Source organism: Kwoniella europaea, chromosome 1 (assembly GCF_036810445.1).
Source record: "Kwoniella europaea PYCC6329 chromosome 1, complete sequence".
Classification (NCBI taxonomy): Eukaryota; Fungi; Basidiomycota; class Tremellomycetes; order Tremellales; family Cryptococcaceae; genus Kwoniella; species Kwoniella europaea.
Genome location: NC_089487.1, coordinates 11,793,595 through 11,817,626, shown reverse-complemented (window position 1 = coordinate 11,817,626; position 24,032 = coordinate 11,793,595). Strand labels below are relative to the sequence as shown.

At 44.4% G+C, this 24,032-nt stretch overlaps 7 protein-coding genes across 7 annotated transcripts; 3 read left to right on the top strand and 4 right to left on the bottom strand.

Annotated features, from left to right (window-relative positions):
• Positions 1-276: 276 nt before the first annotated feature.
• V865_004488 (uncharacterized protein) lies at positions 277-5,164 on the bottom strand (the record flags this gene model as incomplete). The annotated part of the gene is made up of 14 exons (XM_066228268.1): positions 277-388; positions 525-1,332; positions 1,396-1,487; positions 1,550-1,624; positions 1,695-1,759; positions 1,814-1,903; positions 1,970-1,993; positions 2,062-2,511; positions 2,566-2,688; positions 2,746-2,965; positions 3,072-3,426; positions 3,504-3,844; positions 3,913-4,265; positions 4,400-5,164. The coding sequence occupies 14 exons, from the start codon at positions 5,162-5,164 to the stop codon at positions 277-279; spliced, it is 3,873 nt and encodes a 1,290-aa protein (XP_066084365.1).
• A 1,629-nt stretch (positions 5,165-6,793) lies between these two features.
• V865_004487 (uncharacterized protein) lies at positions 6,794-9,298 on the top strand (the record flags this gene model as incomplete). Its single annotated transcript, XM_066228267.1, has 7 exons — positions 6,794-7,221; positions 7,318-7,380; positions 7,437-7,668; positions 7,780-8,020; positions 8,135-8,355; positions 8,506-8,983; positions 9,117-9,298. The coding sequence occupies 7 exons, from the start codon at positions 6,794-6,796 to the stop codon at positions 9,296-9,298; spliced, it is 1,845 nt and encodes a 614-aa protein (XP_066084364.1).
• Positions 9,299-9,642: 344 nt separating this feature from the next.
• Positions 9,643-10,432, bottom strand: V865_004486 (uncharacterized protein; the record flags this gene model as incomplete). Its single annotated transcript, XM_066228266.1, has 3 exons — positions 9,643-9,675; positions 10,015-10,175; positions 10,390-10,432. The coding sequence occupies 3 exons, from the start codon at positions 10,430-10,432 to the stop codon at positions 9,643-9,645; spliced, it is 237 nt and encodes a 78-aa protein (XP_066084363.1).
• A 1,035-nt stretch (positions 10,433-11,467) lies between these two features.
• Positions 11,468-16,142, top strand: V865_004485 (uncharacterized protein; the record flags this gene model as incomplete). Its single annotated transcript, XM_066228265.1, has 5 exons — positions 11,468-12,266; positions 12,327-12,374; positions 12,446-12,835; positions 12,899-15,259; positions 15,325-16,142. The coding sequence occupies 5 exons, from the start codon at positions 11,468-11,470 to the stop codon at positions 16,140-16,142; spliced, it is 4,416 nt and encodes a 1,471-aa protein (XP_066084362.1).
• An 898-nt stretch (positions 16,143-17,040) lies between these two features.
• V865_004484 (uncharacterized protein) lies at positions 17,041-18,591 on the bottom strand (the record flags this gene model as incomplete). Its single annotated transcript, XM_066228264.1, has 2 exons — positions 17,041-18,003; positions 18,154-18,591. The coding sequence occupies 2 exons, from the start codon at positions 18,589-18,591 to the stop codon at positions 17,041-17,043; spliced, it is 1,401 nt and encodes a 466-aa protein (XP_066084361.1).
• Positions 18,592-19,071: 480 nt separating this feature from the next.
• On the top strand, positions 19,072-20,034 carry V865_004483 (uncharacterized protein; the record flags this gene model as incomplete). Its single annotated transcript, XM_066228263.1, has 3 exons — positions 19,072-19,408; positions 19,590-19,737; positions 19,947-20,034. The coding sequence occupies 3 exons, from the start codon at positions 19,072-19,074 to the stop codon at positions 20,032-20,034; spliced, it is 573 nt and encodes a 190-aa protein (XP_066084360.1).
• A 533-nt stretch (positions 20,035-20,567) lies between these two features.
• On the bottom strand, positions 20,568-23,506 carry V865_004482 (malate synthase A; the record flags this gene model as incomplete). The annotated part of the gene is made up of 11 exons (XM_066228262.1): positions 20,568-20,867; positions 20,972-21,035; positions 21,113-21,216; positions 21,276-21,480; positions 21,562-21,675; positions 21,783-22,133; positions 22,226-22,297; positions 22,363-22,426; positions 22,958-23,043; positions 23,129-23,223; positions 23,330-23,506. The coding sequence occupies 11 exons, from the start codon at positions 23,504-23,506 to the stop codon at positions 20,568-20,570; spliced, it is 1,632 nt and encodes a 543-aa protein (XP_066084359.1).
• Positions 23,507-24,032: the final 526 nt, after the last annotated feature.

The following is a 24,032-nucleotide window of genomic DNA, read 5'->3' as shown; positions in this document are numbered from 1 at the left end:
GCTTTGTTCGGAAACTTTTCGGAGTCTCGAGCTACACTGCATCATTCGTCAAGGAATACATGCATTGTCCGTTGATCATCATGAAGCCGTAAAAATATGAAAGATTTGAAAGTATGAGAATATGAGTATAACACAAACAAAAATCACTAGTGAGTCGTATTCGTATGCAATATGATCAAGAGGGAAAACAGAAAGAACCAGCGCTCCTGTACGCCTGGTTATGATTGGTGGGAAGTCAAATAATAAAGTACAAATAAGGTGAGGCAGTATGGTGAATTACGATTCACTCAAGATCTTATCTATATTCTCATTCAACCATCCAGCTCTCGATTGTAAATTGGCATTAGGGAAGAGAGTGTAGACAGTTTCTCGCGTTTGACGTTTGGTACTGTAAATCAAAAAAGCAGAGATATGTCAGCATGATCCAAGGAATCTGTCAAACAAAACAACCAATGAGATAATCCATCGTTTTGTGATATTCGTCCCACTATATGTGATGTGGAACTGGGCACTTGATAACTCACACATTCATCAAATCTTGTTTACTCAGCCACGCTCTCAATTTCTCCAATACCACCTCGTCTTCAATCTCTTCCGCTGATCTCTCATCAATAGTCAATCCCGCCAGTATATCTTTCTCCCCTCCTCCTCCACCAAGGGGATTGGCGGTTGTAGCTAATGAATAAGATGACATTCTCGATTGATTATTCTGTCCTCCGGCCATCCCTCCTAAACCTGACATGATGGTATTTCTCGGTGCTCCCATTCCCATCATACCTTGTCCCTGGTGGGGTCCAGTAGGTACAGGTGACATCATACCGTTCATAGGTGACATGTGTCCAGGCATACCCATAGGGTTGAAAGGCATCATCATAGGGTTCATCATTGGTGAACCATACTGTTGAGGTTGCGGTGGTGGAGGATAAAATGTACTTCCTCTCATCGAACCATTATCCATGAAACTTCCACCTGTAAACATTGGATTCAGTCCTCCAGGCGGACCACCATGTACATGTACATCGTAGTTCGATCCATTACCCCACATCGACATTCCCGCCATACTTTGCACTCGATCCCTAGGTTGGAAGCCAGCTCGTAACGATGGATTGGATTCAGCATGACGCAAGTTTCTCGAAGAATGCTGAGGACCTAAAGGGGATGAGTCTCGCCAGTAATCTGCACCCGGAGGTAACTCAGATACGGAAGAATGGAATGATGGAGCTCGGTTGGATATCGGATAGGGGTGAAGGTTCCTTGAAACCGATGTTTGAGTGGTTCCTCGTGATTTCTCAGAGTGCAAAGACGCGGTTTCCCAAGCATTCGCTTCGTATTCTATTTGCACGAGTTTCTCAGCTGTTGCCATACATGCAGCACGGTTTTCCCAGCGGCACTCACCTTTGAAGGTTCTATAAGGGATCATGCCCTCGTTGAAGGGCTCATCGTCTTCATACACCACTGTCTTCTGATTACCTTCACCAACGACCTTACTATGAACGTTATGATGGGACTGTTAGCTAAATGCAGGTCGACATCAAAAAACATAGCTCACCGAGTATTACCCCAACTGAAATCATCCATCGACCAGAAAGAGTACAACGGTAAGAAGACTGAGTAGACGGGGAAACTGATTAGATTGAAACGGATATTAGTAAGTGGGTCTGTTTCTCAGCTGCTTCATCAAAGACACGACTTACGCCAGAATGTAAACGATCATCCATCCGACAAGCATGAACTCCCGCTTAATGATGAATATAAGTGCCTTCACGTCACCAGTTAGCTGTACGCGTTCTATTGGACACTCGCTCCGGCTTACCTGTAGACCGTACACTGCAGCAATCATTGCTAGGGATATGACGGGTACGGCAGCTTGTTTGGTAGATACCACAATGACCAAGTAGATCAACTATCATTTAAAGATGCGTACTCAGCACATTGTGTCAACTCAGGACTTTGTGGAATGATGGCTCACATATCCACAGGTGGCAGGAAGAATCTACCATCGTTGTTAAAGGCAGATATCAGCTTGTTTTACGACGTTATCGATCGACTAGCTGAACTCACAATAGTACCTAAAAGATCCAGGAAAACAATCCATCTCATACTAAACAAGCAGAACCCACACATCTCAGGTAAGAACAGTAACTCCGCTAAATTATGAATGGTCGAATTGATCCATCTTCTTCTCTGCGATAACAGCACATTCCATCGGGAAGGTGCGACCGTATGTGCAATCGCATCAGGGGTGAATTTCATTTTGAATGTTGGGAAATGCTTCATCATCAATGTAGTCAGATATCGATCCTCACCCAGTGAGAACAGGTTCTTCTTGTGTAATGTATCAACATTGGGCTCGGCGTATTCATCAATGACTATTGATGAGATGATTACTGGACGTCCCTTGTCGGCGGTACGGATTCGATAGACGGAAAAACATCCTGGAAGACAAGTGACGGAACCGAACAAGGATTCAAACGCTTTAGTCAAATGGTGGGAGATGTAGTATTCATATACCTAGATTAATCAACGTCAGCTGAGCTATTACCTCGCACGATCAGCTGAACGTACTTGAATCATGGTGGTAAGGGATTCCTTTTCATTGGCTACCTTGGTCTCTCCGCAGATACCGATAATCTTCTGATCGTCCGAAGTACATGAGATAAGTCGGTTGAGTGAATCAGGTGTGACGGTCTATGGGAATGCTCAGAGGTGAGCAGTCAGACTGAGCTAGGAGAAGATGGCACATACAGTATCCGCATCCACCTGGAAAATATATTCGTAGAATGCAGGATCAATTCCAATAACATTTCTCATCTGATGGTAAATTTCCAATTCTAACGGTGACATAGGAGCTTCGAAGTGTACTCGGTTAAGATATTGCATGAGAAGAACTTGGGAATCTCGTTTACCTCTGTTACCTGGTTTAGAAGTTTCTGATGGTTTGCCAACTTTGACGACGACGACGTAACTGGAAGCAGCTATATCAGCGACATCACTCAAGTATGATGGGCACCAGGTATAAGAATGCATCAAAGTTCCAATTGAAAGGATAGGGGTAGGTAATGATTACTCACGGTACCACATGTCCCTCAAATTCGTACAACCCACTATACACTTTTCCATAATTCAACTGCTTCGAACCTTCACCAATCGACTTGAACAGCAGAGGTTCAGGATCCAATTTCGGGTCTACACCCAATAAGTCCAACACGATTCTAGGTGTAGGTCTGTTGTTACCTGAACCAATGATATTACCATCACAGATGATAAAAATCAATTTCCTCTTATCATCGTATTTCAACGCTGCCAGAGAATCGATCGTTTTCTTAAGCGATTCTTCACCTTCGGTATAACATGGTACCTGACAGATAACGAATTTGTCGAGAAGTTCAGGTTGTCTCTTTGATCCAAGTTGAAGAGCAGCAAGGACTATTTATATATCCCATGTGACTTATCAGTATACATCCTCTCTCACGTGCTGGAAAGCAAGAAAGGACAATACTCACACTTAGCACCAATGGTAGCCATAATGATAATACTAAAAGCCAAAAGCAGATAATTCTGTACCAAACATTTCGACTCTTTTCTGAAATCCATCTCTCCAAGATAGAAAGCGTTATCCAAACAATTCAGGTTATTGTCCACTTCTTTTTGAGGTAGCTTTTCCAATATCTCAGTCATGGATTTGGTTATATCTTGACCTGAAGAAGATTGGAATAAACCTGAAATATCTTCGTTGAGGAAACTATAATTTGGGAGATCGGTTCCACTCGATCCTGAATAGTACTGGACGGTGTATAGGTAATCGGATAGGTCATAGACTTTCTTCTTATATATAGCCCATTGTCTTTAACATCGGGAAACAATCAGCTAAATATCAACACATAATCTGTACTGACTGGCCGACACACTCACTTCGAATCACTATTCGCGCCATTCTCTATTGTACCTTTATCAAACACGTAACTACCCTTGTAATACTGCTTCAAGTCGGGCATCAATCGATTGGTGTACCAGTCTTCTGCATTCAGCTTGGTCCCATTTATGGTCTGCAGTTTACCACTGGTATGTACAGCGTAGGATACGATCGGGGTGAAGTTGGCTCGCATAAGTGCAAGATCTTCGTTGGTGACTAATCCAGGACAAGCGACGGTCATAGGAGGTGGGAAGTAGTTGGTCAGATCTTGCCCTGCAAACTCGAGCATTACATCGCTCGAAGTGGTGTAGCCTGAGAAATCGGAGTGTTGACCCTTGTAGAATTTGGTGAACTGGAATGAAGTTTCAGCTGGGTTTCATGACCAAGAATGAGAGGGAGATGATGTTATAGAAAAGAAATTCGATTCAAGTGATGGGGTATGAAGTGAATCTTGATATACGTTCGGAGGGAGAGACTTATACTCACATCATATACTTTTCCAGCTATAGCAGCCATATAATCATCTTCCCCCTGATGAGTAGCCAATTCCGATGTGTTCCACGCTTTATCTGAATTGGGACATAACAGTCTTCCAAAGAAAATGATATAGAACAACACGATACCACATGATAAAATGATCATTTCGAATATAGCCAATTTCTCTCTCCAGGCCATTCGCACATCTTGTCTTTTCATCTTACCTAGTTTCACTAATAGGAAGCTAGGTACCCACCAAGTCAATAACCATGTTATTCGGATCCACCACCTTCTAGCTCGGGTGGTAGCTATCACTTCAGTCGCATGAACCTTCTTCTTCTTCTCCTTTACTATCATACCATCTGCCTCTGCTTCTACATCATCGTACAGTTTGGCTTTTGACTCGGTAGCATACGTATCGGGATCGACCTTATCGTACGCTGACCAGACTGTCGATGCGTTCGGATCGGGCGAATCTTCGTATCCTACATTATGACCTGGAGGCGGAGGCTGTTGTGGATAGGGTTGGTTGGAGTTTTGGTGGTAAGGTTGAGAAGGATAATTATTAGGGTATTGATGATGATCCTGATACGGTGCTGGTGAATGAACAGGTGATGTACCTTGACGTAGAGGTTGTGAAGTCTCATCTTCCATCTCTACATCATACCTTGCTGGTCCACCTGCTGGAGAAGGTTGGTTCTCCTCTAAATGTGAATAACGATGGTTAGGCGGCGAGGTTCGATATTCACCCGATCCATTGGGTCGATGTGACATGTTGTCAACCCGATCGAGAGTGTGTTAAGAGAGGAGTGTAAATGACTGGGAAGGAAAGTGGATATTGTCCGTATATGAGCGAGTTTGAATCAGAGTCGATGAATAAAGGGAAGACAGTGTAATGAATGGTGAATAGTCGTGAAGAAAAAATTGTGATGGGATCGTCAGGTCAATGCGTAACAGAGCGGAGCGGCAAGCGGGAGTTGGTCGAAAGTGAAATTTTGTATATGATATGGTGATATGATTATACTGACCTCGAATCAGCCTGAGGGCATACGTGAGACCAATGAATATGGTATGGAGATGTGTAGAAACTCACTGCTATGAAATGAATGAATGGGTGTAATGGGTTACTATGAGGTCTGTATGCTATTTGCTATGCTTTTTCCCTAATCTTTTTCACTCCTTTATTCCCAACAACCCTTTGATACGTGGTCGATGTGTGCAAACGGTCCGTGCGTCGTGTGTTATGTTGAAGAAGCTACAATGCTATAATCATCAAGATTCGTTAATTGTATACTATGATATGATATGTATCTGGCTTGGCTTGGCTTTGGCTTGCCATGCTTCTTGAATGATCCAATACAATTAATTGCATAAGTCTGTCTATGATCGCATGTTACATGTGAAACTGGGAAGAGTTTAATTGTTCAATAAAATCCAATCGTTTTATCGAGGCTGTGTTTCGAAATCCGCAAAGACAGTGACGAAAAAGAAATCAACCCCGCACACTACTCTCTATTGCATTGTTTACCCCGCGTTTACGTTTGGTCTGGTCTATCTGGGTTTTCTTAAAAATTCAAAAACGTGGTACACGGTTGGTAGTGCGAATAAGTAGCGTACATATTTACGGGTACTGTCATAGAGAAGATTCGATTGAGCACTGCTATTTCATCCATCTCGATGAGAGGTGTATGGATAGGTAGATAAAACGACTATGCCTAGATGGTAATGAATTGGATCCTACTTGATCAAAGTAGCATAACAACATACAAGACCATAATCTATCCAAGAAACATCTTACTTGCAATGTTTTCGGTGGGGATGCTTAATTAATCTGATCAACCTACGAACAGCGGATCTTCATGACCAGCTGTTATAATCCGCTGTCAGCTATCATGATCCGCTGTTATTTCGATTGCGCAGGTGGATTGGATCGCTGGGGATAGGATGGATGATGAATCGAGCATCGCTTAAGCCCGGTGAATGGTGAATTCGGTGTTGGTCGGAATCAAATCGGTTATATGAGTCCACGCTTTTACCGGGTGTAAGGGTATGATGAGGTGGGTAATTGGAATACAAAGTCAAAGTGAAACCGGCCACCGGCACGACCAGCAAACTCATCAATTCATGTTGATTCACTTTACTACTACTCCCCTCTAGCTATATAACATCAAGAATGTCGGCAAGATCGTGAACAGCCATTCTTGAAAAAAACATCAACATACACCGAATAAATCTGACATCCCATCCAATGCTCATTCGACAATACCCAGCTTCTTCATTCCCACGTATCTCTCGGTCCATCACAGCGTTGCCGGGTGTAAGAGTGAGTATGACCTCTCACATCCATTTCTTTACTAAGAAGGAATGGTTGAGCTAATGATTCTCCTGGAGTAGTCATCAACAATGTCCATATCCAATCCCCCCAAGCGATCATCTTCCACCAGTGCCAAACCCCTATACGCCTCACAGTCTACCCTCCCTCATCTGCCTGTCCCAACTCTCAATTCGACATTCCACAAATACCTCGAGACGCTCAAACCGCTCCTTACCACCGAGGACTACACCCGAAACGAGGGGTTGGTGAAATCCTTCTTGAAGAGCGATTTCTCAAAAGTACTTCAAAAAAGATTAGAAGATCGATCGAAAGAGAAGGAATCATGGTTGAGCGAATGGTGGAATGATACTGCCTATATGGGTTATAGAGGTCGAATCATCCCTGATGTCAGTTATTTCTATATCCACAAGAGAGGATTAGGACAGGGGGCGAGTCAAGAGGAAAGAGCGGCGGAACTGGTGAGAGCTACAGTAGAGTTCAAGAAATTGGTTGATAGGTGAGTAATTCTTCTCTCTAGGTTGATATCGTTTTTTTTTTGTTGGTGATATACACATGTCTGACTTTAGCTGATATGGTGGATTCCACATTATAGCGAAATACTAGAACCTGAAAAAGTCAAAGGTCAACCATTATGTATGAATTCGTATCAATACCTGTGAGCTAAGCTTTTCCCTGTATTCATTCCTCAGCTGACTCTTCGTTTCATATCAGATTCAACGCGGTTAGAACACCAACGAAACCAGCCGACCTACCAGTCAATCATGGACCAGACCACCATCATATAGTCGTACTAAGGAACAACAGGTATTTCAAAGTGGATACGAAAGGTAGAGGTAAACAGGATCTGATCAATGCTTTCAAAGAGATTAAGAAAATTGCAGATGCAAAAGGAGGTAATGGGTTGGGGATTTTGACTAGTGATAATCGAGATATATGGACTGATGTGAGTATGATTGTTCATTTCATCCTTTGTCTGCAATCTTATTTTACCTATCCCGGTGGTATGTAATGCAAACCTTTTGTCGTCATGCTGATTTGACTTGTACATCATCAGGCTCGAGACCACCTAATCTCCCTCTCACCAAGCAACAAATCCTCCATCGATACTATTGATTCCGCCATTCTCCTTGTATGTCTAGATGATGGACCCGCACCCACTACGGATGACTCGAGAGCATGGTCACTTTGGGCTGGTGGACACGATAGATCACCTGCTGGAAAGGGATTCAACAGATGGTTCGATAAACATCAGATCATCGTGGATGCTGATGGAGAATCAGGATTCAATGGTGAACGTGAGTTAGCTATTCATTTTCTCAAGACCTCTATTTGCTGTACAATCTATGTACTTAATCATCGCCTTGTTTCAATCGATTACTGAGGTATTAATATTAAACTCTCTATCTTAGACTCGATGTTGGATGGAACACCTACGCTGCGACTCAACGAGTTCACGCTAGCTTCACTTCAAGCTGGTAAGATACCGCTGGAACTTCCCGAAAACGAGAAATCGAAAGATCCCATGCCCAAACCTGAAGAAGTGGAATTTGTATTGGATGAAAAATTGAAAGGCATCGTGGAGAAGTCGAGAAAGGGTTTTGGCGAAGAGATGGGGTTACAGGATCTAAAGGTGAGTTCTTAGCACCGATACATCTATGAATGATGTCAATTATACTCTGTTTTGTTTTACTCGGATCTCATTGTGGTTTTCCCATGGGATTGGACTATATCTGTACTTTTAGAGAATTACATTCACTCATATACATTTTCTTGTTTTCAGATGGTCGTCTTCGAAGGGTATGGTAAAAACTTGATAAAAACGCATAAAGTCTCACCGGACGGATGGGTCCAAATGGTAAAACAACTTGCTTTCCATCGACAGTTCGGTCGACCTGGAATCACCTACGAGTCATGTCAGACACGTAAATTCCTATTGGGTCGTACCGAGGTCATCCGATCTGCTTCCTCTCAATCTAAAGAATTCTGCGAGGCGATGTTAGGTTCCAACGCGAAAGATACGGAAAGAGAAGGAAAGTTCCGCAAAGCAATCGAAAGACATATTCAATATTCGTCTTGGGCCGCGGATGCTCAGGGAGTAGATAGACATTTGTTCGGATTAAAGAAATTGGTAAATACCACACAAGGAGAGACGGTACCAGAGGTATTCACGGATAAAGCTGGGTTGAGGAGTGGGCATTGGGAATTGAGTACGAGTCAGTTGAGCAGTAAATTGTTGGATGGGTGGGGTTATGGCGAGGGTGAGTGAAAGTTTTGCTCTTCAGCTTTTTGATTTGAATAGGACATAGATCAACTACTTAGAGGATTTTGCCAATGAGGTAGTGAGGTAGTAAAAGAGTTACAGTGCTGATATATGAATTTGTATGAGTATAGTCGTCGAAGATGGCTATGGACTTTCGTACTCTATCTTGGACGATAAAATCACATGGTGTATAACCACCAAGAATAATGATGCTGAGAAATTCGGTGATGCACTTTGCGCAGCGGCGGAGGAATTGAAGGAGATGATGGAAAGGGCCAAGAAATCAACTGGGGAGAAAGGTTCTAAGTTGTGAAGTACATGAGATGAGGGGATGGGATGGGATAACGGAATAGAAAAGATCAGTTGATTTGGTACTGTAAAGATAGATTAGATCTGGTATATGCGTATACACATATATGCACTTTCATGTCTTCCGAGTGAGATACTGGCCTATGGTTGAGCAGTGATGATTGATGTTGAGGTACGACAATGACATTTGATTGATATGTCCGATGCATAGTGGGTATATACATGATATGGTATGATGTTACAATGAAGCGAACAGCCAATATCCATGGGTTGGGGGAGTTTCCCATAATATGCTTGTGGCTCGCGATGAGAGAAGGTGGTATGAGAAGATGGGATGATTGGGGGTGATTATCGTCTGATCTTGCCTAATAAGTGATTGATCTGTAATACAAAGCAAACGCAATAGATCCATTAGCATCCATTCGTTTTCGTTCAGGTGTAATATATTTCCTTGTGAAGAGGAAGGATAGCTCGAGGACGAAGGAGATGCCCTTTCAATCTAACTTCTCTCTCCTCATCTTATCATATTATCGTTGTACAATCCAATCTTCTTTCACTATCAGGCATAGGGTATAAGGTATAAGACCATCTTATAATCCATCTCCTCCTTCCTACACACAAGTTTCCGAATCATTCGTCTGCAAACCCAATTTCATCCCCTCCCATCGATTTCTATACCACCTCCTGCAATCCTCAGTCCACTACGAAATACACACTCACCGAGCTCTTCCCCTTGCCACCAGCCACATGCCTATTGCTCATACAATTCTGCAAGGCTTTGGCTGAATCCGCACATGCCGCTGTATGCCTGAGATCACCGGTCGTTGCGAAACATGCCAAGAGGGTGGTGAGTTCAGGAGCGCAAGGGACGATGATTTGGTCTGTCACCAGCGATTGACCGGATGGAAGTGAGCACGATGTGAATAGATTGTTGGTAATAGAGTGAGGGGATCATGATTGATATGAATGGTTGTGATCGTGGTAAGGAAAATATATCGTAATGGTTCGATGAACATATATTCGGATAGATGGAAAAATGATCAGCATCTTTGGTTGTAAACTGATTTCATGAGGATGGGCAACAGCACTACTCACCCTTCCTTGGTCGAACTTTGAATCTGAAATTTCCTGATGGCATCTTTGCTAGTCTCTAGTGTACAACGGGTAATGAGAATGGCGTGTACGAGAACAAGATGGAAGTTGATCTTTATTCAAGTTGACTGTGAGGAGGACGAAGAAAAGTCAAAATAACGAAAAGATCTGACCAATTATTTCAGTACCCCATTTAAACCCGGCGGAATGGAAAGTTGCCATTCTCGATCATTCAATTCCAAAAGTGGACAGTTGCGTGATAGTATGGTAGTAGGAGTATATTGATGAAATGGATGCATAGAGGTAAGTGGGACTCTAAAGTGGAGATACTGCAGTTCTACTGAGTTACTGATATATTGAAGAAGGTTGATAGCAAGACTTGACAACATCATGAATTGAATCTGTAGTAACCCGATGTGTACTGTATCGGAGTATCGCATCAAACCATCCATCCTTTCCGTCAGCAACAAGGAATTAACATTCGATCTCATCTCATCATCGAGGGTACTGAGCAAGTGAAAGTCGATGCATATTCAAAATTAAGTAATGTAGACCCCCGACGGTGATATCGGACAATGGTGTGCAAAATTGCATGACGAAAGATGCCTTTAGGGAGAAACGGGTTATGTATAGAGTTAAGTCGAGCTGACGTGAGCTGACGTGAGACGGTGGTTAGCTTTTACTGATTGACTGATTCACTGATTTACTGACTTGATGTTGACCGATTGTCTACTTTTCGCACTGTCACACTCACACTCTTCTTACTCGCTTCTCTCTCTCTTTGGTTTTCCCTTCTTTCCCACGCTACGTCCATCGTCTATTCGTATTCGTTATACACTTTGACAAAATCTCTCTCCGATTCATCCCAATTCCTCTTATCCCCATCTTTCATTCATCCGTCTTGCCTTATCATACCCAGGACATTTTCGGTAATCTCGTAACTCCTTGCATCCTTCTACCACTTGGATCTTCACTCTCCTTTCACTCTCCACTCGACCCGTGATCAAACCACGCTTGACCCACCCAGTCTATCTCTCTTCCACGTATATACCCCCAACATAATCATTGATCCACCATCATAATGCCACCATCCCCCGATCCACCCGATCCCCCTCGCTCCCGTCATCCATCCTTACGAATATCCACCGGTCGATCTACCGCACCCGATCCTCTTCCAGGCGGGAGAGCACCAGATCCCACGCCCATCACCACTACATCTACTCGACCAGCTCGAACAATCTTACCAGAACAGGAGGTCGATGAGCGACTTCAACCTCTTGAAGGTAAAGAAGTCTATACTCCACCTCCTTCCGCTGGACCATCTGGTGCACAGAACGACGTTCATGGTGATAATGGCTCAAGAAGATCTTCTGTCGCCGTTGATACCAACGATGATATGGAAGGGTCAACTAATCAAGAGAGATGTATCACTCGTATTCCCGAAGAAGGTGAAGGTAACAATCGACCAGACGCCCGAGAAGGATCGTCTATGGATATGGATATAAACATTGATCAAACTCCTCAACAACAATATACATCTCTACCCTCAGCACAAGAGATGGAAGGTCGTTCACCCCCTGACGCACCTCGTACACCCATCTCGAGAGATTTCTCACCACCCACCCAAACTAATCAAGAAGAGATGTCATCACCTACTTTCCATATCGAACATGAACATGGGCATGGACACGTACATCGACCTGTACCGAGCGGACCTACATCTCCCCAATTTTCGGATGACAGTGATATCCCTCAGGGCCAGGATGTTCAACATCAACACGAGATGGAGGTTGAAGATGAACCTAAAGATCATATGCGACTGAGGGGTGGTGGCTTCTCTGAGACACTTGATAGATGGCACGGATATGGAGAGTTCGAAGGTAAGTGACTTTTATACAAGCTGAAGCCAGTCAAGTACTGACATTCTTCTCGCTCAACAGACCTGAGAAAAGCCAACTTGAGCGACCAACACAGGTATAGGAAAAGGGGTAGGTTACATCACTGATACGTTCCGCCCACCTGATGCTGTTTAACTGACTTGCCTTTTGATTCATCCTAGCTCCCCTCGTATCACTCCCAGACGATCCTCCGATTGTCTTACCGGACTTTGCTCAGAAGCGAGCCGAGTTCTTAGCTGCTCAAAAGGCGGCTGCCGAAGGAGAAGCTGCAACTCAACAAGATGACATCCTCTCTCGTCGATCTTCAGCAGAAACTATCAAGATCGCTAAAGCAGCGGAACCAGATGATCCTGCAGTTCCCTCATACTCTTTGGAATTGCCCATTACCGCTTTATTCCTTCAAGGTTATACCCAGTCGGAACGAAAGCTCAGGTTGAGAGGAGGTAGCCATTTCGAACCGTCTTCCGACGCTGACCCTTCGACAGGTCAGCAGATCGGAAGCATCCTTGGACAGCAGACCGATGAACCATCCGACGAGCGTAACTCTGAAGGTGAGGACTTCCCTCCTCACAACTTGTTCATGATGTAACTGATGATATTGTTACATTTTCCAGAGCAAGAGTCTGCCACTTATAAAGGAAGTAAAGCGACAGTGCCTATTTTGAAATACCGACCTCCCAAAAATAGCCCGGTTCATCCAAAGCCTCCCTCTGGACGAGTAACAACACCTTCCAATCCTAGCTTGAAAGTGCAAGGTATCACCTCTCCCGTAAAATGGTATACCAAACCGTTCTGGATGATCAAGAGAGGTAGTCTGAAAGTTTTCAACCTGCTGTTCTCCTCAAAACTGCGAGGTAACACTCATAACCCAGTCACACCTCAAGCTGGACCGCCAGAAAGGCAACGAAGCTTTGGAAGTGATACTGAAAGAAGTGATGATCCCCATTCTTCTTCGCTTACTACTCCCCCTACCGCTCAGGGAGAAATCGCCTCTCCAACTTCAGCACAAGGAACAGTTATCAGCACGCCACCTGAGCAGCATAATGCGCTAGGCTACGACGTCGAGCCTTCTGCGGTCCCGAACTCACCCAGTCGAGGGGACTCGAAGCTTGCGCAATCATCAGCTCTAACACCCACTTTTTCACCTATGACTGAACATAGTCCGGGACAATTTACCGGTCCCTCTGGTGAAGCCGGTCACGACCTCCCGGGCACCGAAAGGCCATCAACACCGAGACGACTTTCAGCTCCACCTGAGACAGTCGCTACTGGACCATCCGCTGATCCTTCTCATCCTCCTTCTCAACCGTTGAGACGCTCTACTAGTGATGTCTTGTGGATGGACAAGCTTCGGGACCTTTTCCGATACTCGAGAAACCGATCTGAAACCGATACCTCTGCCACAAGGACTCAAGGTGAAAGCCCTACGACGATTTTTCAAGATCCAAGCTTAGTTGAAGGAAGACGAGCTAGGGGTTTATCTTTGACTGAAGGTGGAACTCATACAACTGCGACGACCGCTACATCGGCTGTCCCGACTATTCCCTCCACATCTGCACAACCCCCCGCACCTGGACCATCTACTGGACCGAGAACGCTAGAACAGCTCGAGGAAGAGCGAGAGGCATGGTGTTGCGATTGGAGGGCTCCTCGTCTCAAACAAACCACGGCGATGGAAAGATCAAGTGATCAAGGTCCAGGTGGGAATATAGGTTCTCGTGATAGCAGATTGATCAGACTATCCGAGTTTCTTCTTCCATGCATCAAGCCTAAAGTCGAGGAAGCGGAAAGAAGAGTAGAAGAGGCTGTCTCCGCAGGAAACGACGATGAAGAGCGAAGCGAAGAAAGTAGCGAGAGCCGCGGCAAGGGAAAAGGTAAAGATAGAGCTAAAGGAAAGGGGAAAAAGAAGAGTTCTGGTCATAGAAGGCCACGAGATGGTGGTGGTGTTGGGGATGGCAGTGGAGGACCAGGACCTGGTGGTGGTGATGGTGGTGCAAGTCCACCAGCAGGTGGAGGTAACGGTAGCGGTCAAAGACCACCTAAGAGTGATAATGGAGATCAACCTGTACCTACTACTGGCAATGTTACTGGGGCCTTTGTCGATGGAAGCACTTCGGAAACCGGTCAAACTCAACCTCAACAGAACCCATTATCTGCGGCTCGAGACTCGGAGAACAGCTCACTTCGGGGATCAACTAATCCATCAAACAAATCATCATCTAGCATTTGGCCACTGATTGGTCCCAGAAAGAAACCGAAATCATTTCCAGATTCCAACAGAGATCCACTCATCGCAGCGTACCTATCCCTTAAACCTCCTCCTCGATCTCGACCAGATTCAAGCTCTGGTAGACCTGAATCAACCATCTTACCTCCCGACTCTACCGAGGACTCCCCTTTTGAGACTAACGAAGACTCTCTTCCTACTCATACTGGTATTCCTACTTCCGAGGTGGTCAAGTCTGCTTCGGGAACTAGTGGAAAGACTTTCGGTAAAGGTGCACAAACTCCTGGAACTGGTCCACCACAAAATGTTCTAGAATTACCCATAGCTGGAAGATCAGATGAAGGTATGTTGAGATCGTCAGGTGATAACAGTGGAAACACCCCATTGCAACCGCCTTCACCGCCATTCCTGGACCAACCGCTTACTCAAACAGTCCTAGGAACTGTCGTCAGACCAATTCCTGGTGCCAATGCTGCTCCAGCCTCACCTCTAGGCGCGGGTCAGCCTGGAAGCTCTAGTCTTCCCAGATCAACTTTGGCAGAAAGCACGGACAATCCTCATTCTATTCGACCACAGCCGGCCGCTGGTGTGGCAGAAAGAGAAGGTACAGAAAACAGCGAAAGTACGAAAGAACGAAAGAAGAAGGAACAAGAGGAAGCAACAGAAGTTTCGGCGGGTCCGTCGGGTACATCTGGCACCACACGATCTCTTTTTGAAGGATTGGTTGGGTCAGCCAGGCCCATCCCAGGTGAGTGTTCTCTGCATATCGCGAGATCGACGTTGTGCAATCGTGCTGATGTAAACGCCGCTTAGAACGAAGCATCACCCCGCCCCAAGGCGATGTCAGCTCACCAAAAGGGTCCCCACTCTCATCCGGAGGTACATCACCTGGACCCCTGACGACATCCAGACAGCTCATTCATCCTCCGAATGTGCCCGAACAATGTTCCTCTCTAGATCCACGATCGACCTTTGACTCAGAAACACCTCATGGGTCGATGGGTGGTCTTTCAACTATCTCCGAGGGATCTGGTGAAGGCATGTCTACCCATGAATCACACGGCACAATGCCTACATCCGAATCCATCACGATGATTCCCCGTCCTTATGAAGAACCGATGGAATCGATTGGACAGTCTCTGGATGCTTCTGCAGATATAATAGCGGAAAGAGAGAGACAGATTAAAAGGGAGAGAATTGCGGCAAGTACGGCAAGTGCTGCTTCTACCTCTCCTATCGGAGAGAGACCACCTACTCCGGTCGATAAAGATACTCCGGTCGATACGAAGGGTGCGAAGACGGGCGATCAACTTAGCGCAGGGACACATCAACCTCAGGAACCCTCATCTTCTACTCAAACCCACACTGAACGACCAGCTCCTTCAGAGCAAACCACGGATGGAAGTGTTGTTGATGTTGGGACTACTGCAAATCTCGAACAACCCACAAGCGACCAAGGTCAAGGTCCGACTGAGACTGCGGCTGGTTATCACGTTGGAGCTGGAGGAGATAGAAACACAGCTGGAAATGCCTATCCGCCTGTACCTGCTCAACCTGGCCAAGTGCCGTTGGTAATCAAGCGGAAATGGTATAAAAGATGGTGGAGAAAAGCCAAGCGAATGTTGAATTAGAGAAAAGGGCATCCTTTTATTATATGTCACATGTTTCACCAGAACTCAACTGTATCAACTGAAAACAAACACGGAAAACAGTAGAAGCATCAAATCACGAATAATGAAAAAACCAAGAAGATGATGACGATGGAAGAAGATGAAAAGAAAATAACGAGAATATCGATTAGTCTCATGATTCTTACGCTTATGAAATGGGGGGTGAATGATACAAAATGTAAAATGTTCATTCAAATCAACATGATGAGGAGTATAGTTAACGGTAAAGTCGGGAATTGGAAGAAAGGTATTTTGTACTTTGTATAGATCAGTGTAATATAGTATAATATCGATGAGTTTGAGTTCGAATTCGAGCTCGGTTATATATATATATATAGTTCATGTCGTTCATGTATCTCGTATCATGTCATGTGGTGTCGCCAGTCTACAGAACAGTATCGTTATACTGAATCATTCTTGCTTGATGTGTGAAATGCGAGGTGCAGTCAATTTGACCAGAAGTCTGTTGGTCTGTTTGAAAAAGATAAGACACATGCATGATGGAATTGAGATATGCGGTACTGATATGATACAGGATACGGTATATGCGGAATGATGGATCGAGGGAGATGAAAATGACAATATGATAAGAAGGTCAGGCCTGTACAATTGACAGGATGAAGCAGAACAAAGTACAAAGTCCATATTGTGTGTGGGTGGGTGTGTATGATTGATTTGGGATGAACTTTCGATTCAACCAGACACGATATGACATGAAGAAAGTTACCAAAATCATGATAACTTGTATCTGAAAAAGGAAAAAGCTGAGACGGAGCGCAAATGAGTGGAATTGTTAGGTTGAGTTAGGCCTATTACTAAAAATAGTATCTATCGTTGGGATTTTTCTGACCGACCAAAGCTAAATTACATCTTCGGTACTAAAATTCGAACGTATTTCCTCTTTCTGATACTTGAGAGGAATCCTATATTTGATAGCTGCTTTGATCTCTGGTTCTTCTTCCTCCTCCTCCTCCTCTTCTTCTTCGAGGGAGAAAGTATCACTCAAAGGTGAAGATAAATCGTTGTTGATATTGAGATTAGATCTTCGTGAAGACTTTATGGATTTGGCTGTAGTCTTAGGATGTTGAGGTGGTATGTCCATCTTCGTTAATGACATTTCGGTAGGCAAGTTTGATAATCCCATACCGGGAGGTAATGGGTATTCCTCGGCATTTATATCTAAATCCAAATCAACTTCCAGGTCCAGGTCTTTAGTTGATTTGGCCATTGCTAGTGAAGAGCATGAAGAAGTGGATGAACCGTATTCCCATAATGCCTCTAGTGCAGAGGAAGATTCGAATAGGTTGGGTATTGGTCGATCATCCTGATCTTGTAAAACCAAATTGTCAAAATTTATAATCCCACCGTCTGATTCTTCTTGATGGTTAGAAGAGCTGCTCCGTTGGTGATATACCGAATTTTGTGATCCTTCGTAATCTTGAAGATGCCATGCTGGTGAGTGATGATACCTACTTGGTTGCCCGTTTGGTAAAGGTAATGGCAGATCCAACAGCTCCTCGTACGTCATCTTCCCCTTCCGCCCATTATGTGTCTTGCCAGGTGAGTTTGTATGGTTCAAATGAATATTCCTATTCACGTCGAATATACCCAGCGGACTATCTTCAGGGGTATTGAAAGGGACTTTCGATCGATGAGGTTTTAGAGTCGTGCGATTACCTGATGAGTCGGAGTCGCCAATCCATCCTGGGTATTCTGCCTGGTTTGGCGTGGGATGGGTTTGAGGATGAAAGGGATGATAGGGATTGGAAGGGAGAGAGGGGGTGGTGAGGGGTGTGTGGGGAGGAGTGGATGATAGGTTGGACTGTATGATGCAATCGGAAAGTCAGCTTGGTCTTCTGCCATGCGGGAGTGAACGAAGTACTACTCAATGAATCTGAAGGGGGAAAATCATGTCATACATCGACATGGGAGTATTTTCAATTGGAGACGAGAGATGCGATATTGTACTCACCTTGGAAGGTCCAGCGGTACTACCTTCATATAACAAAGTGCTATCCATCGTAGGATGTCTGATAGATCTCTTCAACTCGTCCTTGTCTTCCTCTCTATTCCTATTCGAGGAAGTCTTCCTCTCGACCATTCTAAGTAACATCATACTCCTTCTCTTCAACTTACTCCCACTTGACTTTCTGCTCCCTGACCTAGGATCGATATTTTCCTCATTCTCATTCATCCTTGATACATTGTGCCTCTCTGTCTCGTGATCATATGGATGATGTTGGGTATCGTTGATATTGATATGATTTGCTCTCCCATTATGGTCCAGATCCACCCAATTGTTGAGCGTATATGTCGTCCCACTAGACTTGAGTGTCTCGGAGCCTTTGCCATGACGCCGGGATCTAGATTTGGGTCGAAGCGAGGAGAAGAAGTCGGTAGGAGGGGCCATGCTGAGCAGTCCAAGCAGTGGGATGATCTTTCATATAAGTCAAAGAGAATGTAAACAGATATTATATCGCAGAATGTTGTTGCTATATTGTATGACTTGTATCTCTGGTTCAGGTCCGAGGGTCATCGTTACATCTTGTCACTCGAATAAGTTAATCGCTCGTTTCGAAAAAAAGGCAAAGTCAAAGTCACTCGCGGTCATCTGGGCCTACTCGTTAAGCGGAAGATCTGTAAATGTGGAGGTTGGACCTTACGTAAATTTAAATCGGCTGAACCATGTGTGAGGCATGTGTGCGACGCGATGATGATCCGTGCGCTAAGACTCTTGAGCTACGCGTGAAAGAGAAACAACATGAACATGAACATGAACATGAATGTGAACATTGCGAGTATTCATATACCCATCACATCAACACGGAATACCTGCTATCGTATAGACACCCAACAACACAACAATCACTAGAGAGCCATACATCTATCAATGTCCCACTATACCAAACCGAAACCTCGTCGGACGCCAATCCTAGGCGGCCCATCATCTTCCACCGCCAATCAGATACACCCTACCACCTCTTCCACGAATAACCAGCATCGAGCCAATGGCTTGGCTTCCTCGTTGACGGAAGATCAAAGAGGAGAGATCAAAGAGGCCTTTGAGTTATTTGACGTAGATAAAGATGGGGCGATAGATTATCACGAATTGAAAGTATCCATGAGAGCTTTAGGGTTCGATATGAAGAAATCGGAAGTGATGAAGTTGTTGAAGGATCATGGAGGGGAGGATGGGTTGATGGACTTCCAGGCGTTTGAGAGGATAAGTGAGTGTAGTGTATCTTGAAAATCTCAATATCGTATTATGCTTTACCTTGAAATCTTACATGGGATATTTCACGAGAGTTCTCTAAGATAGTAGTACAGTGCAATATACTTGATTTGATCTAGTTCGAGTTCGATTTCTGTATAAGACAGAGGAAGGCTGACTTCATCCATTCCATCTAGTGACGGAAAAGATCCTTTCGCGTAATCCCGAGACAGAACTTCGAAGGGCGTTCGAATTATTCGATGACGACCGAACAGGTAGGATAAGTTTGAAGAACCTGAAGAGGGTAGCTAGGGAGTTGGGTGAGAATCTGGGTGAAGAGGAATTGTAAGTGAACCAATACGATCTATGATATTGTGTTATGGAGATGGCAAAGAACTCTTGACTGACGACTGACTTTGTCAATTTGCGTCTGTCATCATCGAATCTGGATCAATTTATCCGATATCTTTCTTTCATTAATCCAAATATCACCTATAATTCGCACAACATTCACTTATACTTTCGAATCTCTCACCTCCCCACCAACCACATAGACAAGCGATGATTGATGAATTTGACCTAGATCAAGATGGAGAGATCAACCTGGATGAATTCTTAGCTATAATGTTGGATGGGGAGTAGGGAGTATTCCAGTATAATGACTAGAATGATAGGCTATCGGATCACGTTGGAACCAAACGTTCATCGAAGGATGAGGACGATCAGTCTATCTCATTAGTCAAAAATGGGACGATCGCTGGGCTTGATTGATCAGGGAAGGGGGGTATAATCGTCTGTCTGATCGTCCGTATTGCTATGATTCTATAACAAACGCACTTTTTTTTGGTGTTTTATTGTATGTATGTCATCGATCCGACTGCTGGTATAGGATTTGACCTGGAGTTTTTTTTTAGATATGGATATTCCCAATCGAGACATTATCGTCTAGTCTTTGGGCTTCAATATGATATGATACGATAAATTCATATTCAAAGTCATATTGATATTGATATTAAATACAATACTTCACTCGGCCCTCCATACACCATACCTCATACTAAACACCTTTTGACCGATCCCATAACAAGATCAATAATCAATATGTCAGATCAAGTCCAATCTAACCCCTTTTCGATTTTCAACTCAGTACTAGCCTATGTTGCTACTTGGCTTATTTACAAATTACTTTTCTTCGTAGCTCCTCCAACGGTCCCAACACCTTCTAAATGAACCAATAAATCCGACGTGAGGAAATCACTAGGCCATTCAGCTTTGACCTGTGAGCTCATGTACTCCGACGCAATCTTGACGTGTGAAGGGTCGATTCCAGGTAACTTGGATACTTTGGATGATTCCTCCGAGAAGATGGTTTGAAGGTAACTTGGAGTAATGGTCTTGCCTGAATCCGTCTTGGAAGAATATTTTACCCATTGCCAGAGTTGGACTCGGGCGATTTCGGCGGTGGCTGCGTCTTCCTATGAACAATAAGTAGTACATGAGCATCTCTTCCGAAATGAGAGACTATGATGTGCTGGGGTTGTACATTGCATCCCTGAGAAAATGCAGGAGATAAACTCACCATCAAGTAGTTGATAGGTACACAACCATTTCCAGAGATCCATGCAGCACAGTACGAGAGAGCACTACATCGAGTTGAAAGAATAATGGTCAGTCCTGCACATAATCTCGAGGAGATTACTCGAGCAACATCAACACTCACGCAGAAACGTTATCTCTGACACCCTTCTCAGTGATCTTTCCAGGAACAGATGGGTCCGCAATCTGCTTATCCGTGACGGTAACATCTTCTCGTCGGATATGGTACTGAGAAACATCGAAACATATCAGTATTTCATGTCATATATCCAATGACAACAACTCACTTGGTTAGGTCCCTTCATATTCTCGTTGAAGATGTCCATAGCAATTTTGACCAAAGCTGGGTGAGCTACCCAAGTACCATCATGACCGGCGGTAACCTCTCTTAATTTGTCGGCTCGTACTTTGGCCATTGCTTTTTCGTTGGCATCCGCATCGTTCTTGATGGGGATTTGAGCTGACATTCCTCCCATCGCAGCTACCTTTCGCCTGTATGGGTGAGAGAGAATTAGCATCAAATTGCCGCAACCGAAGATGTGTTCAACTGTAGTGAAACGAATGTATACTTACTTGTGACATGTTTGGATCAACAACCTGACATAGGCATCCATGAACGGTACAGTCATAGTGACATCCGATCGATCAGGGAAAACACATTCTTTGTGAGCTCGTTGTTTCTTGATGCTAGATATATGCAAAGTGATTTGATCAGCTCTGATCCCGTTTCGAACGATACTTGAGACAAAATGCCGAGGTTCGGTTTTCAGATGCCTCAGGCGAGGCTCACTCACAAACTGAAGATATAATCCCATCTTCCACAATTCAACCCCGAACTATGTTCCTTCAACTCATACAGGATCTCTTCCATCTGGAACGCGGCGGGTAAAGTCTCAATCAAAACAGTACCTCTGATACAGCCCTGTTGGAGACCCAGGTGAGAAGTAGCCAGGGAAAAGACATCGTTCCATAATCTAGCCTCTAGGTGATGTTCCATCTTGGGCAAGTAGAAGTAAGGTCCTGAACCTCTCTTCAAAAGTTCCGCGGCGTTGTTGAAGAAGTATAGACCGAAGTCGAACAGGGAACCGGAAATGGGTTTACCGTCGATGAGTAAACGGGGTTCGGGGAGGTGCCATCCTCTTGGTCTAGAGTGAGATGTCAGTATAAGATATGGGTAGAAATTAACTGAATATAATATAAAAGACTTGGGTGTGGTGGTTCCGGGAAAAGCACTCACCTAACAATGAGCACGGCAGGTTTCTCAGAGAGCTTGTATTGTTTTCCACCAGTCTCGAAATCAATTTGGCGTCTGTTGTGTTACTTGGTCAGCTCCGGTTGGATATTGAAAGCTCCACGTATCTGATGGGTACTTACCTGATGGCGTCGTACAAGTTGACCTGGCCTAATACCATATTTGACCAAGTGGGGGAATTCGAATCTGCATAACACATAGAAATGGTCAATATCGAGATTTTCATCATAAATTCATGTCGGTCTTTACAGCAGAATGGCGGCGGTCAAGATATGGGATGACTTCACTCACCCTCGAAATCAGCCATAAAAGTTTTTGAACCCGAGTTTAAAGCGTTGATAACCATCTTTCGATCGGTCGGACCGGTAATCTCGACTCTGAGAGTAGACGATATAGATGAGCGGACAATTGATGGCGGACAGCGATCAGAGTGACAGATGGACAGGGCTGACTCAAACTCACCTTCGATCTTCTAATCCCGGTGCAGGGGCGCACATGACCATGAAGGTGAATCTCTTATATGTTTAGTCTCAGGAAGGACGGTTTCTTTCCACAGCAGTACATCAATTGACCGTCCATCTAGTCCAGATGACACAGTTCTGCTGAACCATAGTAGCGGTTGGTCATTCGACATACCTGTCAATTCGCTTGATTTTCATCATAAATTCATGTCGGTCTTTACAGCAGAATGGCGGCGGTTGGCGGGATGACCCTCACCCTCGAAATCAGCCATAAAAGTTTTTGAACCCGAGTTTAAAGCGTTGATAACCATCTTTCGATCGGTCGGACCGGTAATCTCGACTCTGAGAGTAGACGATATAGATGAGCGGACAATTGATGGCGGACAGCGATCAGAGTGACAGATGGACAGGGCTGACTCAAACTCACCTTCGATCTTCTAATCCCGGTGCAGGGGGCGCACATGACCATGAAGGTGAATCTCTTATATGTTTAGTCTCAGGAAGGAAACTGAGTGGTTTGCCCTATTCCATCAAACCGAAACAAAACTCAGTACATCAATTGACCGTCCATCTAGTCCAGATGACACAGTTCTGCTGAACCATAGTAGCGGTTGGTCATTCGACATACCTGATCTAATTCCGCTTGAACTTTTTTCCTATTTTCCAACAACTCCAATCTTCTCTTGTCGAATGTCCTATGCAAAACCGCTAGGAACTCGACAGCATCTTTCGATAAGATATGTTGGGCCTCCTGAGGGATAGGCGAAGTGAAGTGGATCTCCTTAGGGAATGATGTGGATGACATGTTGTGAATAATGATATGATTGTGACTTTGCGTGGATGTTGACTGGTGAAAGTCGAATGGATGATAAGAGATGATACTGATTGATATACTGATAAGCGAAATTATCCAACACAGCTTGAGTTGGGTTCTTATATACCTTGAGAAGAGCAGGATATTACTCACGGATGTCCGATGATCACCCGTGTCTTTGACTCGATATTGACGATGTTCAAGACAAAAGTTGGAAAATGTTTGAGAGGTGGATGGATTGATTGTTGGAAATTACTATGATTTGTTATCTACGAGTGTGGTGAGAATGAGGGACTGGCTGTGGTTGGTTGATACCCGATCAGATAGGATAATGGTGCGGTGTGTCGGTTAGATCAGATACCCGAATGACCAAACGGATTTACTCGCTTTTACCTTACTCGTATGTGATTTTGACTTGATGCATTCGCTTGCTATTGGAATGACGAAGATGAGATGGGGTCAGCTGGACAGCCTTGGGAGGAAGTAGAGCCAAGATGGGCTAGGCTAGTGAAGTGAT